This window comes from Urocitellus parryii, chromosome 1 (assembly GCF_045843805.1).
Source record: "Urocitellus parryii isolate mUroPar1 chromosome 1, mUroPar1.hap1, whole genome shotgun sequence".
NCBI lineage: Eukaryota > Metazoa > Chordata > Mammalia > Rodentia > Sciuridae > Urocitellus > Urocitellus parryii.
The window spans coordinates 9009566-9026042 of NC_135531.1; the positions used below are offsets into that span (position 1 = coordinate 9009566).

General features: G+C 40.8%; 1 protein-coding gene across 2 annotated transcripts; it reads right to left on the reverse strand.

The window, feature by feature from the left end:
- Window positions 1-448: 448 nt before the first annotated feature.
- Window positions 449-16467, reverse strand: Atpsckmt (ATP synthase c subunit lysine N-methyltransferase). Of its 2 annotated transcripts, none has more exons than XM_077795388.1 (5): window positions 16447-16467; window positions 11417-11706; window positions 9333-9470; window positions 8107-8157; window positions 449-2237 (listed from the first exon to the last, which is right to left on the reverse strand). In XM_077795388.1, exons 1-5 carry the CDS (start codon window positions 16457-16459, stop codon window positions 2067-2069), a joined length of 663 nt encoding a protein of 220 aa, XP_077651514.1. In that variant the 5' UTR covers window positions 16460-16467; the 3' UTR covers window positions 449-2066. The 2 variants fall into 2 exon arrangements, with proteins under 2 accessions (XP_077651514.1, XP_077651518.1); XM_077795392.1 differs by having other exon boundaries at window positions 2121-2237; window positions 9377-9470.
- Between the last annotated feature and the right edge of the window lie 10 nt (window positions 16468-16477).

Here is a 16477-nt window from a genome sequence, read left to right on the forward strand (position 1 = left end):
TAAAAAAGCAAGATCTTACAGAATTATAACACTTCTATGAAATGGTCCATTTTACTCTGAGATTACAGGAACATTTGTGGATAGCTAAAGGAGAGACTCCAGAAACTGCAAATTGTAAGAGTCAGGCACTTCTAGAAATCCACCAGGAGTACATCAGAGGAGTGCTGAATACTCCCAAAGCTGTTCAAAATCCTGCCTTTGCCCACCGTGACTTCACGGGTCCTTCTCCAAGTATACCCAGAAAAATTATAGGACTGGCTAGAGTGGAAGGTGAAAATGAGAGCCAGACACCAAGAACTACCCTCCCACCAAAGCTACATACCTCAGGGAGAATTCCTTCTCATAGGACCCAGGGTTTGGGGAAGGGGGTGAATGCAGCAGTCAACAGATGTCCACCACTCCTACCCCTCATCCCAAACACACACAGAACTCTCAATACCTTCACAGCTTCTTTATTTCAGAGAATTTTACACACACTACATTTGCTTGCTTGCTTACTTGTCTGTTCCCCGCTTACAGAAGAGGAAGTCCATGAGGCCCAGGTCCAGCCCATCTAATCTCCATGGAATTGCAGGATTATCACAGTAGATGCTCAGTTCAAATATGTGGAATGAACAAATGACTACATGAATGTGTCCCCAGACAGCTCTCATTTAAATGAAAATTATCAAATGCTTCTATTTTTATCAGTTGAGTTAAAGATGCAACCATCTTTTTTATCAAATCTCCATTAAGATAGTTTAGCATTTTTGTTATGATGTGTGACTGGGAGTTTAATTCTTTTCTGTGATAAGCACAGATTATTCAAGCCACCATTCAATATTCATTTTTCAGATATATGAAGGTTGTCTACTCAGATTCAAAGGTTTTCTTTAACTTGTCTTTTATCTAAATCAGTCAAGTCTTTTCTCATAAATGAGAAATATTAAATAAATGGCTGATCTCATAAAATAAAGAAGCAACTAGCAGAAACTATCTGCAACTTCCATGAATAAGCTTTTCCTTAGTGCCTAAGATAATACATACCATTTGCAAACCAAAACTATGTGCTGTGAGCTTTACAAATCGGTCCCCAGTCCCTGTTCAGTGTGTTGTTATCCCAATGCCACAGGAGCACAGTAAGTGAAGGCTCAGAGGCAGCAAGTCACTGTCCATGGCCTCCTGACAAAGCAGAGCTCTGCACCCAGGTCAGGCCACACCAGTACTCACAATTAGTTATTTTACTACTAAGTCATTACCAGTTACTACAGTGCATCATGAATCCTCTCTGAATGTCATAGTTGATCAAATCTAAAATGCTATCAGTTGAAGTTAATGTATAACTTTAATTGGCTATACATTAACTTGAAGTTAATGTATAGCCAATTAAAGCTATGGAACACTTTCAATTGGAAAATATGTCAATTCCAGAAATGTTAAAATGTGTACATACATATATATACACCCATTCACACACACATGCACACATTATAGATTCAATGAAATGTAGCAATCCACTAGCCTAATAATCCAATAGCCAAATTATTCCTAAAAAATGTTATAAAATCTAAAAGCTTCTCTGAAACTTTAGAAAATAAATTTTGCCATAAAGAACAAAAAAGAGAAAAAGCTTAAGAATGAATTAAGCTACAGGAAACTTGCAAACATTTGTTAATACTCTTTAAGAATTGTTTCTCCTGATCTAAAGCAGTAAACCATATAGTTTATAATGTAAAAAGCTGTTAACATTTTTCCTACCAACAAACATGACCATTGCTTATTAATATTTTCATGCATCCAAGTACACAAAAAGGCAGTAAGTACATTTTTTAGAATATTCCATTAAAAGTGGATTTTAAGTCTACCTGTTTTTCTTAACTTCTATTTGTTTTATGTAAAAGCTAAGGAAAATAATACGAATTTCTCATTCCATACCAAAGAACAATATGCTCTGTTGCTAAAGATACTGCTGTAGGTCTCTATAGAATCAAAGACAACCAACGCTTTAAAAAAGCACTCTCAGAAGTCTCCTACTTGAACAACCAGAGAGGCATCGATTCTCATCGATTCTCAAACACATTGTGTTTTCAGGGCCTCTTTTCTCTTCCTCTAAAAGTGCTCACATCATAAACCCACACAGTGTCTATCCCCTCTCCGGTAACATGGTCTGGGATCCAGTGTGGAAAAGGGAATCGGCAAGCAATGACTCTTGCATCATCCTCAAGTTCAAGTTCAAGTTTCTTCTCCAACTGCGGCATCTGTGAAGAATAACAGCCATTATTTCAGTAAGCAGGTAGGCAAAAGAAGTGATTCCAGAACACCCTTTTTTATTCAAGAAGCCCTGAAAACACCTGTGAAAAAAGGTCACTTCAGGTATAAACACATCATCAAACAATCCATTAATACAGAAGACACATTAACCACACTTAAAAGAATATCTTCTAGTATCAATTATAAAATATCCATTTTTGGCAGACATATGTCATAGATTTCCAGTTTCTATCTAAAATTATGTTGTGGCAATAATCAAAACCAGCAACAGCTTCAAATTATTTACCTATTTAGACTTTTCCCCAATAAAAAAGGGTTTTATTATTTGCTAAAAGTATCAACATTTTAACTATATTAACAAAAAAAAAAGCTGCTTAGAAATTTATCTGTAGGTCCTAAAAATATAGTAATACCTCATGTCCTAAAAACAATTTTTTTCCTACTTTCTTCATTTAGCTTGTCATTTTAAGATAATTTTAAATTTACAGAAAATTTGCACTGGGCATAGTGGCACACGCCTATAATCCCAGCAGCTTGGGAGGCTGGGACAGGAGGATTTCGAGTTCAAAGCCAGCCTCAGCAAGCTAGCGAGGCTTTGACCAACTTAGCAAGACCTTACCTCTAAACAAAATATTAAAAAGAGCTGGAGATGTGGCTCAGTGGTTAAGTGTCCGTGGGATCAATCCCCAGTAGAAGGAAGGGAGGAAGGGAGGGATAAAGGAAGGAGGGAAAGGAAGGGAGGAAAGAAAGAAATTTTGCAAGAACAGAACAAGGAAGTCCTGTATTCCTCCCCAGGCACCAGTTTGAACATTCTGTCACGTGGGCTTCATCATGTTTGCTCTCTTCCTCTATGACATTCTTCCTAAATCATTTGAGAAGAAGCTGCATATAGCACACCCTTTTCCTCCTTAACACTTCAGTGTGTATTTTCTAAGAAAGTTTATCATCTTATACACTCACAGCAGCCACGGGATTCAGAAACCTTAACATCATATTCCCACAATAGTTCCAATAATACTCCAAATTTGTCATTGTCCCAGTAGTGTCCTATATCACATTTCCCCCAAGGCAGACTTCAGACCAGACACATTTTGTATTTAGCTCTAATGTTTGTTTGATCTCTTTTAATCTGGACTCGTTCCTATCTCTGTCTTTGATGACAATAAATCAAATGGTCCTCACCTCGGGCTGCTCAAGTTTGTTCCCAATGCCCCAGCTACAGGGATGTGAACTCATCAGGACTCCCCAGATGCTCTTGAGGGTAATGTTAATCACTGGATTAGGATGAAATCTGGGATCTCCACAGTATAGTTACCATTTTCCCTTTTACGACGAGTGAGTAGTATTGAGGGGGGAGACGCTGTGAGATGATCCAAACAAACTGTTGCTCATCAAACAACCTCTACCCTCGCGAAGTAGCACTTGTTGATGATTCTGACCTCACTAGGTTCCATTTTCACAAGTGTTGCAAAGTAGCAACTTGCTAATTCTGTCATTTTTTTCTAAATGTAGAATCAGCTTTCTACTTTAAGAATTTTCCAGATTTCCCCTTCTCCCTGTCTACAATTATCAGTAACTATGAACACCTATGATCTCATCCCATTCATTGAGTTATAATACATCACTGTCCTTGTTTATTCTAATGCTCAAATTGTCCTAATTTGATCACTGGAAGCCTCCCACAGCTGTTCTCTCTGTCTCTTGGACAAGCTCCCATTAAATATTCTGAGTACTTCCTTATATTCTGGCTCAACAAAATGTTCCAAGCTTTTGTATCTTCTCTTTTCCAGCCCCAGATCAGCCATTTCTCAAAGATTCCCAGTTCCTCTTAGTGAAAAATGATACTTGGAAACCAAGATCTGAGCAACAACTGCTTCCTTTAAAAGTAACCAACTATAGCAAGAAGAACAAATCAATAGTGCTTCCCTGAAGGTTTTATTGCTGATCTACATCTTATAAAAGTGACTTGGAATAACTCCTGCACAGGACTTATGGCTGGAGTAAGCCAAATCCTAACTTGTCATTAGAACCAATTCCAAGATAATAAAGGATAAGTCCCATTAGGGATGGGAGGTTTCTGTTCTTAAGAGCCAGTAAGGGTTTTGTTTTGTTTTGTTTTTTTAAAAAGTTTCATTTCTTGAAGGGAAAATTAAGTAAGCAAAGAATGAGACAATGTGTGTTTTTCCAAAATATCAGAGGTTTCTTATGGTAATTTTGCTCATCAAAAGGATAATTGCAAACTTATTCATATTACTATTATTCATTTCTCTTTTATAGTTTCTTTTATTTTCAAATGATTGTCATCTGCTAAGTCAAGATAAACCTAAAAATGAAAGGAGCTATTTCAATCATAAGAAATTAACTGACTAAATTACACATAAATATGCAATGAATCTGGCTCTTGATATCAAACACAAAGAGAAGCAGTGATGTGTCCTGCCTGTAGAATGGAATCCACAATTACTCATACAATTACAGGTTTCAAAGTGACACAAACTCATCTTATTCTAATTACACCTTTAAAACTTTAAACACAAGTTGAACTAGCTCAAAAGCATGAGACAGATCAGCCATGTCCAGCAGCAGCACAGATGTGCTGGACCTATCCCTGCTCTCTGGAGACACACTCCCCTTGCCCACTAGGGTGGGGAGCGCCTCTGCCACCAGGCTCCCTGGGGGGTCCTTGGCTGGTGGCCCTCGTATCCCAGACCTCAGATGTTGGAGTGCAGGGCTCAGGCCACGGTCGGCTCCTCCAGGTCACTTTAGCCTTCCTGGCTTCAGCACCTTCTGCACATTCAAGCCTCACACACTGCTTCCAGCCACTTCTCACCACCCAACCCACCCTGGTCCACACCTGAACCCATGGACACCTTCAAGAGCTCATGACCTAGAGGCCAGCTTCCACTGTGTACAAGTGTACACCACCCCTCCTTTAATTTCAGTTACTGCACAGCACTTATTCCCTTTAGGAACGATGTATTTTATGTATGTGTCTCATTTAATACCTATGCTCCCCACCAGCATAGAACCTCAGGGCAGGGGTGCTCTCTGTTGTTCACTAGATACTCCAAGGGATCAGAACAGAGCTAGGTACAAAGTGGCCATAACTGATGAACAGAGAGTAGAAGGATAGGCATTCAGTCATGAGCCGCTCTTCTTTATCAGAATCAATTCATAACAAAACAAATGAGTGGTTCTCTGAAGTTCACAGTTAGTAGCTTTCTGGGGAAAGTATAGATAATGGGTATGTTTACACCATATTCATTCACTCAACAAGTATTTATTGACAATTGCTCTGCCAAGAGATGATGAGCTGGAGGCATGTATCGAGGACAGCTGAGCCACACCCCTGAGGTCACTATACAGCGTATACACACAAACATGTAGAGCCAACAGACAAGGAGGTGCAGGATGCCTCCTCTGAGGACAGGGGAACAAGTGCTACAGAATGGAAGACAGAGTGCTACAGCTCACCTCAGGTGATCAGGACAGCTTTACAGAGGAAAGGACAACTGGCCCATGAGTGGCCAGGAGGTGCTCACTGGGGCCAGGGTGGAAAACATATAAGTGGAAAGGGATGGCCCCAGGATCTGGCAAGAGAAGCCCAGTGAAGTCCAGAGGCTGAAAGGATAGGGGCTGAACAGAGAGCTATGGGAAGCATGGTGCAAGCCAGGCTGGAGGTGAGCAGGGGCCACTCCAGGCCAACCTAAGGGACACGCACAGCATCCAGGCCTTATCTTGAAAAGCAGCAAGAATTCGGAATTACAGAAGGATGTGGCTGATCTGTTCTGGGTTTTGAAAAGACACACTTGGTGCATACGCTGGTGTTTCATGTGATCTCTGCAAACCTAGACTGAGTCAGCAGATCGGAATGAGAATCCTCATCCTATCAAGTGAGAAACACACTTGTGGGGAAATGCCACAACGGCCTGATGTTAAGCATAATCAGTCGCGCATCAGGAGCAGGGTCAAGGATCTATACAACCAGGTTTCCTCCCTCTGTACCTCTCCAAGGATTGCCCTCGCTCTCCCGTTAATACCTGTGCATCAGCTGCCACAGGAAATGTTTCATGGTGTGCTGGTTTGGCTGAGCCATCATCTGACCATGACTGGAATAATACCAGTGCTCAGAAAATGGGAATGCCTTTTAACAGAAGGACTCCTAGTCAGGCCAAGAGCCAACCTGGCCTCCAGCTTCCCAGTCAGACATTCCCCTTCCCCCAACTCCTCCACCTAGGCAGGGTTGGTGCAGGCTGAAAAGGTGAGGGTCCCACATGTGAAAATCAACCTTCTGGGCCAACAGAAGCCACCAGCACACGCTGCACCCCAATCAACACACTCACATGGGAAATGCAGGAAAGCTGAATCCTCTTACCACAGGGAAGGTTTCAGGAAGAGTGGAACACCACAGGCTCCTGGTTAACATTTCCTATGTACTGAAGATGGGGCAATAATTACAAAAGCACTTATTGAAGTAATAAGGCTCTTACTGCCTTTGAGTGAAGAGCTCCAAACACTGTTTATAATCAAACATGATAGGAAACCCCAGGAGCGGCTGCACAGGTCACACATGACAGTGGCCTTACCAAAGGCCACTGCTGCCCTCCACTGGGTCAAGGCTGCATGGCCTTGTAACCCACAGCTCAGCGCATCATCCCACCTCTCTGGACAGCATGGAATGCCCAGCAAATATTAACTTTCTATTTTTACAAAGTGTGGAATTCAACTTAAAGTTACATATCTCCAAAATGCTAATTATTCCATTAAAGAAGGAAAGCCCAAACATCATAATAAGGAGTGAAACACAATCAAAACTCTTCATCAAATATGACCCCAAATAGTTTTTTTAAATAGTCAGGAATCTGTCCTGCTACCTGGCTTCACTTTCAGAATAGAAGTGCAGAATCCCAAATTCAGTGTCAATTTTAGGTCTAATGAAAATCACAAACATATAAAATGCAGTCCTTTCAAGGATACGTGACAAAAACATTTCTAAATTGTCTTTAAAAATTAAAGAGCATGATGTTACACTGAAGGTTCTAATCGTAAGAATAAATTTCTCAAGCACTAAAACATCTTATTTTATATAAATCTGAATAAAATGACAAAAAAGCAAATTTCCCTTTTTTTAATTACAAGTGGTATCAGTTATATAGTGCCATTTCTGCAAACATCCAATTCCACCCAGATTATTATGGCTACAATTATAGACTTTGAAAAGTAAAAAGGGATTTCTTTCTCTGGTCTGTAAACCAGCAATTACAGCAGAAGCATCCCAGCCTGACCATCTTCTCCAGGGCTGAAGAGGACATTTTCAGGAGAATTCTATGGTATTTTCACTTTTGAAAGCACAAAATCAAAGTTCAATACTCAGTTCTTCAGCAAATCAGTCAATTGAGGTAAATTGAAACTAGTCAATGCTCATCCACCCTGAAAATTATCTTCCTGAAAAATGGGAAGAATGATCAACTCAAAGAGAACATCCCATTAACTTCCTCAACTGACTTCGGCTTGGTCTAAAGTGAGCAGCCATGAAAATCGTGAACTGCATTCCACACTGGGACCTCATAAGGAAGTTTTCAGACTGGAATTTTAAGACCCTGGTAGATCACTGAGATTTTTATCTCAAACAGAGGTTTAAAAATATGACTAAATCTTTTATGGTTAAATATAAGGGCCCTGAACTATTCTATTAAACCGATGAACTGAAATTCAATGTGCCCTAGAAGTCCCTGGAGGCCACCAATCTGCACATGGGTGAGTGGCCACATGCTGACTCTAGAAAGGCCTGTAGCATCCTCCACCCAAGACAGACAGGGGAGAGGGGTTACACTGACCATGGCGGGGTATACTCACCATCTGAGGCACACCGAAAATAACAACGTTTGAGTACGGTGAAAAGGTGACCTAAGTGAAACAGGAAACAACGGGTAGATTAATTCTGAAAAGTCAGACATTAAGCTTGCTTGTTGCATAGAAGGGAGTAGCAATTTGCCAAGCCATGGGCTTTCACAAGCTCCTGAAGAGTGGCCCACTAAGTACGCACAGTGAGCACCATGCTCCCACTTCCATTCATGCCAGTCCAACTCCTGAGTTCTCCAAATGCTCCCCCATAACTATGGCATCCTCAGGAACTCCATGCAGGGCACGCCCAGGGACTCTAAGGCCAGGGACTCCCAGGGTGGTCAAGCCTGGCACCTGGGCCACACATTCCCACTCCACTCTATCAGACACCAACCAGCTCAGCAGAACTCGAGGGATTTCAGAGCCAGAGAGTTTATGCTGAGCCATCATCAGAATTCTAACCCCTCCACCTCTCTAAAATACTATGGAGAAAGTTCAGTACGATGGCTTCTCAACAGCTGAAAACTGGGGGATGTGAGGGAGTGCTTTGCCAGTCAACATTCTATTGCTCAATAAAAACCTTATTTACTCTATGGAGGGAATGTTTAGTTATATATGGCGTGAAAAACAATGCCAGCAAAACTCTAGTGGATTTTTATAAGCTACTGATGAAGATATTACAATGGGAAACTCTTATTTAAGGCATTTTATGGAGCACTCTTACAGGAAAATTACAGGGCTCTTTCTAGAGTAAAAATAAATTTGGAAGTGCCTCACACTTTATGAGGACAAGAAGTAACCCTGACAGTATGGTTAGTGGAGTCTCTGTTCTCCTCATGGCCTAAGTACACATGTACACACACGCGCGCACACAACACACACACACACACACACACACACACACACACACACACACGTGCATGAGACAGACATTTATCAAGACAATTTATAGGATTTCCACAAGATGAAAAAATCTCATTATTCCATAACAAACAAAAGAGAACATTTTAATTTAGTCAATAAATTCTTGAAATTCACATGACCTATCATATTATAAACTTAAAGTTTCTGTTCTACTTGTAAAATTTGTTTAAAATACATCTAATTATGCCAAAATATTCATTGGATTTTAACTATTTTTTTCTTTTAAGACGTTTTCCAGTTGTTAGTCATGGTAATTACAATACAAAAGCTTTTGGTTGGATTTTTCTAGAACTATCCTCCACCACTTTACATACCTTCCATAAATCTGAAATATAAAATCTGGCAGAGCCGTGCACACCTTCTTGCCAAGCACGGTATCTGGAGTACCAAACCAGCCATGGATTCAGTTCATAACCAACAGCTGAAAATCCTTCCTTCGCAGCTGCTATCACCTGGAAAGAGGCCGAGATTTACTAAACAGAAGAAAAAGCTATGACATGTGGTCAAATTATAAATACTTTCTACTTAAGACTTAAAATTCTAAAACACTCCATCAAAAAGCTTTCTTCTTAATAAAAACACCATGTAAAAATGTGTCTCCAGAGTTATGAAACCTGTGGATTTGGTGATGGCCAACCCAGTGAACTCAAGTTTTCTGGCTTTCATCAAATATTTTAATATCAGAACAGACACTGAGGTTTGCTTCAGAAAACTGTGTAATTAAGTCTGGTCTAACCAACCCTAAGAAGCAGCTGCTGAGAACCTACCACCTCTTTCATTCCATCAGCGGGCTACACAGCAGCGTTAAGTGAACAAGCCTGGGAGGATAGTTTCGTGAACAAGTAATAACAATAAAATGACCTGCTGGTGAAGAATCTGCAATCAGTTACACATTTTCCTCGTATTTAACGATCATACAATTTAATTAAAACCAGGGGAAAAAGGTGCTGTGACACACACCTGTAATCTTGGGAGGCTGAGGCAAGAAGATTGCAAGTTCAATGCCAGCCTCAGAAATTTAGTGAGGCCCTAAGAAACTTAACAAGACTCTGTCTCAAAATAAAAAATTTTAAAAAGGACTGGGGATGTGGCTCAGTGGTTAAGCATCCCTAAGTTCAATCCCTGGTACCAAAAAATAAAAAACAAATAATAAAAACAGGGGAAATGAGTGAGTTTAAATAAAAAGTCAACTATGGAATCCTACTGGTTTCCCAAAGGCGGTAAGTATGGTGGAGGTCCTGGGATCTCTCTACCCAATATGCCTTGACCCCACTCTTCAAGGGAGCACCCTTACCAAGCTGTCTCATAAGGGAACTTCCCAAGTAACTACAGTGCCACAAGGCAACCACTTTCTTAGAAACCAGAAAGGTGCCCTTCACATATGTGAAGGATTCAATATGGACACAAACATTTCCTCCTAATTAATACACATCTCCCAATTTCTTAAACACTAGTGGTTGCCAGAAGTTGAAGGAAGTGAATAGGGAACTAGTGTTTAATATGCAGAGGTTCAGTTCTGTGAGACGAAGAGTGCTGCAGAGGGGCATGGTAATGGCTGAACAAGGAGAATGCTCTTGTGCCACTGGGTATACGTTTTTCAATGCTTAAGACGGTAAACGTATTTTATCACAATTTCTAATTTTTTAATTTAAAAAATAAAAAACAAGAGTGATTTCTTAAAGCCTTCCCAATACTCCCAGGTCATGATCACAGAACAACAGGATTTGGGTCTACTGGGCTGGTGAGATGTGTGTAGCCCTGCTGGTCTCCACACTACCTGCTTCTAGCACACCTCTCTGGTTCAGTCTTTCTCTCCAGTGCATCATCAGGATGAAGCCTAAGGACAGTGCCATCTTGCACACTGAAGGCTCATTTGCCAGTCAGTGGCCCTGTCTTTACTTACAAGTTCCACTGGGGTCAAGTTGAGCTGAAGTTGATAAAACCTGATCTTTAGCTAAATGAGATTCTCATTGACTCCTCCTTATTTTAACTCCATGTTACCCCATAGGAACTCAGATTTAAATATGAATAAATGCTGAGAAACACATAAGCAAACATCTGAGCAGCAAATAAGTATGAATTGTGAAACTCGATGATCAAACATGTTTCATCTAATTATGCCACCTTTACTGGCCAAAGAATTCTAACAATTTGATAAATTGTTCTTTTCTACCTGGCATGGTTACAGAGTTCTTCCTCCTTTAAGAAAAAAATAAATCTGAGAAAAATTTCAAACACATGCTAGTGGTCTAACAGTTTAGTCAAACAAACAAAAAATGAAACAACTACTCTCTCAACCTGACAGATCTGGTAAGTCTTTGCATAGGCCTCACAAGAAACATAAAGAGAAATTTTAACTATCCTCATTCCAAACTTAAAATACTGTGGCATAACTCACAATGCGTCCATCACCACTACCAATGTCTACCAGGGGTCCTCTTCTGCATCTCAACATCTTCACGACATTTTCAATCTGCTTTGAAGTTGCAGGCACAAAAGGTAAACAAATTTTCCGCAGGGCTGGTGTGATAAACGGTGTAGCCACAGCATACACAGCCACCAGTGCTCCACCTACAATCCCAGTAAGGAGGAACCCCCACGGGCTTCTCTTCACACTGCTGGCTTCTGAACTTGTGGGCAGAATGTGTCCCAACTTCCTTTCTTCTTTCAGTGCTTCTGGAAGTGTACCTACAGAGAGAAAGCAAAAAACCAAATCTGAAATCCAGGACTATACTGTTTTCTGATTTTTTTTTTTTTTTTAGTATCAGGAATTGAACCAAGATTTACTAAGCTACATCCCTAACTCTTTTTATTCTTTATTTTGAGACAGGGTCTTGCTAATTTGCCTTGAACTAGGGATCCTCCTGCTTCGGCCTCCAGAGTCACTGAGATTACAGGTGTGTGCCACTGTGCCTGGCCTGTAATTCTTATTGACAAATAAAGTAATGCTTTTTAAGAAAGGACAATTTGTCTGAACATAATCTAAATTACAAGGTTAAGACTCCACAATGAGTTCTAGATTTCATTGACAAAATTTAAGTGATTTAGAGAAAATTATCCAATAGAAATGGAGGACTAAAATCTTTTCTTCTCAACATATTGGTTTACTGATGTCTAGGAGTCACCTGAGAAAACAGTGTATTCAAACTTTGTATAGTAATTTATTAATTAAATATCCATTTCAATATCCATTAGTACATGCTTTTTATGTTCTGAACAAAGAAAGCCTCATAAACAAATACACATGAAAATGTCTAAATACTACCTAATTCAAGAAGGACAATTGGCCAGGCATCTATAATACATTTCACAAATGCAATTTTGAAGTAACAGAAGAGACAAATATCAGATTTTACCAAACTCGTAAGTATAGTAATAAATTTTTTAAAAAGCAGATCCAAAAAGAACAAAATAAGAGTCATTTCAATATTATCAGAGTAAAACAAACACCCTCCAATCACTGATCACAGAGATGAGTGTCACTTTAAACATCCTCAAGTTTTGTCCTTTAATGCTCTTAACAGGATGTAAAAGTGATATGGTTTTAAAAATGGTAAATGAGGAGCACAGCACAGGAGGGAGGAGTGTGTCTCCTCTGGAGCCCACTGACCCTGTGACACCAGCTGTCAATTTTCTTCGACCCTGAATCCCTCCTTTCTCATTGCTGAACCTCTGTTTCCTCCACTGTAGGGTGGGGGCCCTAGGTGACTGCAAGGATAAAATGAATGGAGGCAGGTAAAGCACACAGGACAGGGCTGGGCACACAGACAGCAGCTCACTGCATCACCAATCACCACCCTGCTGGAGACACCAAAGCCCACGGCGAACCAGACCATCTCTGCCCTCAAGTAGCTCCCCACGTTGCTCATAGCTATGGCCTAAAACACAAAAATCCAGAGGAAACAGGAAAAGGCAAGAGGGGGAACATCAGATTCTTGCCATTTACAGATGTGACTGTTCATAGCTTCATTATCAGTAAGCCAGTCAAAAGGCCCACTGCTTAGTTTGATAACTGCCCTAAGAAATCACCACACACTTAGTGGCTTGAAACAGCACACATTCATTCCCATGCAGTGCTGGAGCTCAGATGTCTATAAGGGGACAACAGGGCTGTGTTCCTCCTGGAGCCTGAAGGGTAGGATGGGTTCCCTCGGGTTTTCCAGCTTCCAGAGGCTTCCCATATTCCTTGGCTCTTGACCCCACATCACTCCAATCTGTTTCCATCTTGGAATCTTCTTATCTCACCTTCCTGTCTCCCTCTTTCTTTACAGGGATCCCAGTGAAAACACTGGGCCCACCTAGACAACTCAGGATAATCTCCATCTAGAGATCCTTTATTACATCTGCCCAGGTTAAAGTGATTACAGTGTGGACATTATTGGAGGAACCATTATTCTATCCGCTGCATCACGACACCATGTCACCATGAACTGGGAAGATGTATTCTGACCCCAAATGTTGGCATACACAGCAGTGGGTTCCACTTCAGGGAAGTTGGCCAACCACCAGGATTCCTAGCTCAGCATGGCTTTATTCTTCTTGACTTCCGAGGCCCCCTGAGGGGGAGGGAGTTTCAAAACTGGTTTCATAGTGAAAAACTAACTCAAGGGAAAAAAACAAGTCTCCTACTAGCACTAGTGATAGAGGTAAAATAAAATTAAGCTTGAGAAGGTGACAGTGTTTGATAGAAAGCAAATTCTTTAAATGATTTCAGATAAATTGTGGCATTGAATGGAAGAACTGACCCACTATACTTGTGCATTTTTTTACCTAGAGAGGTCAAGGTATGTTTGTCCTGCCCTTTATAGAGTCATGCTATGGGCACTCCAACTGTATAGTACAGTGGCTCAGAGGATTTGAGTCACACAATCTAGAGTTTCAGAACTTAAGTAGGGTAACATAAGGTAAACTGCTACTACAGCATGGTTTGCTTGCCAGTAAAATTGAGAAATAACTGTTATTCTTTTACCCCAATTCAAAATTGAGAAAGAAAAGACTTAATAATACCATCCCCATAGGGTTAGTGGAACAGCTAAATAAATAATACAGACGAAGACTTAGCACAGGCCTGAGAGACTGAGTAATGACTGTTAAACTGCTATTTTTATTCTCAAGACTATAACTTGGGGAAGGGAGCTCAATTTCTTAATAGCTTTACTGACATATACATAGAATTTGCCCACTTAACATTACAATTTCATATTCTATTTTGTATATTCATTGATAATGTGCAACCACCACCAATTTTTTAATATTTTCTTATTACAAAAAGTCTCTTATCCTGCAGCTACCATCCACCCCCACCACCCACCTCCCATCCTGCCCTAAGCTACCATTAATCCATTTCTGTCTCTAGAGTCCCCTATTATGAACTTAGTGGAGTGGAATCAAATCATACAGTGTCTTCAGTGACTACTTTCACTTAGCATAATGTCCTCAAGATTCACCCATGCTGGCTCTTGTATCAGTACGTCATTCCTTTTTATGGCTAATATTCAACCACATGACTATACCACATTTTGTTTACCCATCTGTAGTAAACACACACAAGTCAGTCAATCAAAATTCTACTTAACCTGTATAAACATAAACCTTTCCATGCAACCAGCAAAAGATACAATAAAGAGCTCCTGGTCTTCGGGACCTCCCAGTGGCCTGTGAGTATTAGTGTTGAGGTAGACAGGTGAGGTGGTGAAAAACACTGTAATATGCAGGAAATGCTGTGGAAATACAGGGTAGCAGGAGGGAAGACTGATCCCAATTATGAGACCAGTAAGGTATTGGCAGAGAAACAGAATTTGAGCTGGTGGGCAAATGAAACATACCTTGGAACCAAGGCGTGTGGAAGGTGGGGAAGTCCTGGCTGAGCAGAGTGGAAGATTAATAGGAAAGCAGGTGTTTGAATACAAGGATATGTTTATTTTATTACATGTGGACTAGATTGAAGTTTTTTGAGCAAAGCCACTACAATATTTGGGTTTTAATGGATTTTTAATCCTTTTTAATGGACCATGTTCAGATTCACAGGACTATTTACTAAAATGTAAATTCCAAGAGACTTCTGTCAGATATGCTGTTTTGAAACATCAAGCCATGGTATTAAAGAAGAGCTGTGGTGAGGACTTAAGAAAACTTTCTTAAAAATAGAAGACTGCACAAGGTTAACTTCTGTTCTGTCTCCAGGACCTGTCTACTCAGTGACTTCTGATACTGGTTGAAAAACACAATTTTCAAGGACAGATTCCGTAACTAATGACAGAGACAGGGACCAAGATGTACAAAAAGTTCAAGGAAAAAGGCCAGGAAGATCCTGCTTGTTTGGAATTGTGACCAGCCACATGTTTGAAACAGGGTTTGTATTTGAAGGTCACAAGACTTAGGGCTGCTCATTGTGTAACCACATATGCACACTAGTCTTATACTTATAAGGCTTATGTTCCTTTAGAGGCTTTTCTTGTCTTGGTCCAATGTCACTTGTGTCCTTTTTGCTGCGTATCAGCTATTGATTAGGAAAAATCCTCCAAAAATGCCTGTGTTTCAACAGGAAATAAATTACACAAAGGATGCTATTAGACATTTTCCATTCTTCACAACTATCTAATGAGCAAAATGAATTGCAGGCTTCACCAGTGTGAACAAGGAAGCACCAACTCGGCAGAAATGAGACCCTACTACAAAATCTAAAATGCCCTTGATGTATCACCCTAAGTCTAGACAAAAGGTGGGCCAAGCATTAAAAGAGGTTAATGGACCACCAACCATTCCAAATGTTATAATATATGCATTTATTTCAACGTTCAAGACCTAATAAAAATTGGTAGTAATTAACAGGAGCAAACCCTTGTCCTATAGTAGATGGGGTGAAGAAAACTGGAAACCCACAACAAATAAATCTACCTATAGGTTGCGATTTAGGGATAAGGTACCATCTATTTAAGATTAACAAGAAATATATTTCTGAGGCAGCAGGATCCTGAGCAACAGGCTGTTTAACTTTGCCTCTTAACTAGCTTCTAACTTTGTGCGGGTTACTAGATTATATGTGCAAAATGTGTATTTATTTAGCAAACACTTAAACACCGCGTGCAAAGGACTAGACACTTCTCCTTGTACCCCTACAGCAGCCCTATGAAAGGTAGATATGACTGACATTACAGCCATTTTCGCAGACAGGGAAACTGAGGTACAAAGGCACCAAACGGGCAGTGCAAAGACGCGGCTCGTAAGCGGCAGGGTGACCGCGCTGAGGGCTGAGGCACGTGCCCCACGGCGCTCGCAACAGCCCCCGGCACACAGCGCCGGCCGACCACTGGGGCCCACGACCCCAGCACGGGGACAGAACAGGGCACCCGACTTTTGCTGCCCTCGAGCTCCACAGAGCAGCCAGTCCCACACCAGAAAGGAAGTACCGCGCCGCTCCGGCCTCACCTCCTCCCTCCATCGCGAGACTTCCTGCGGG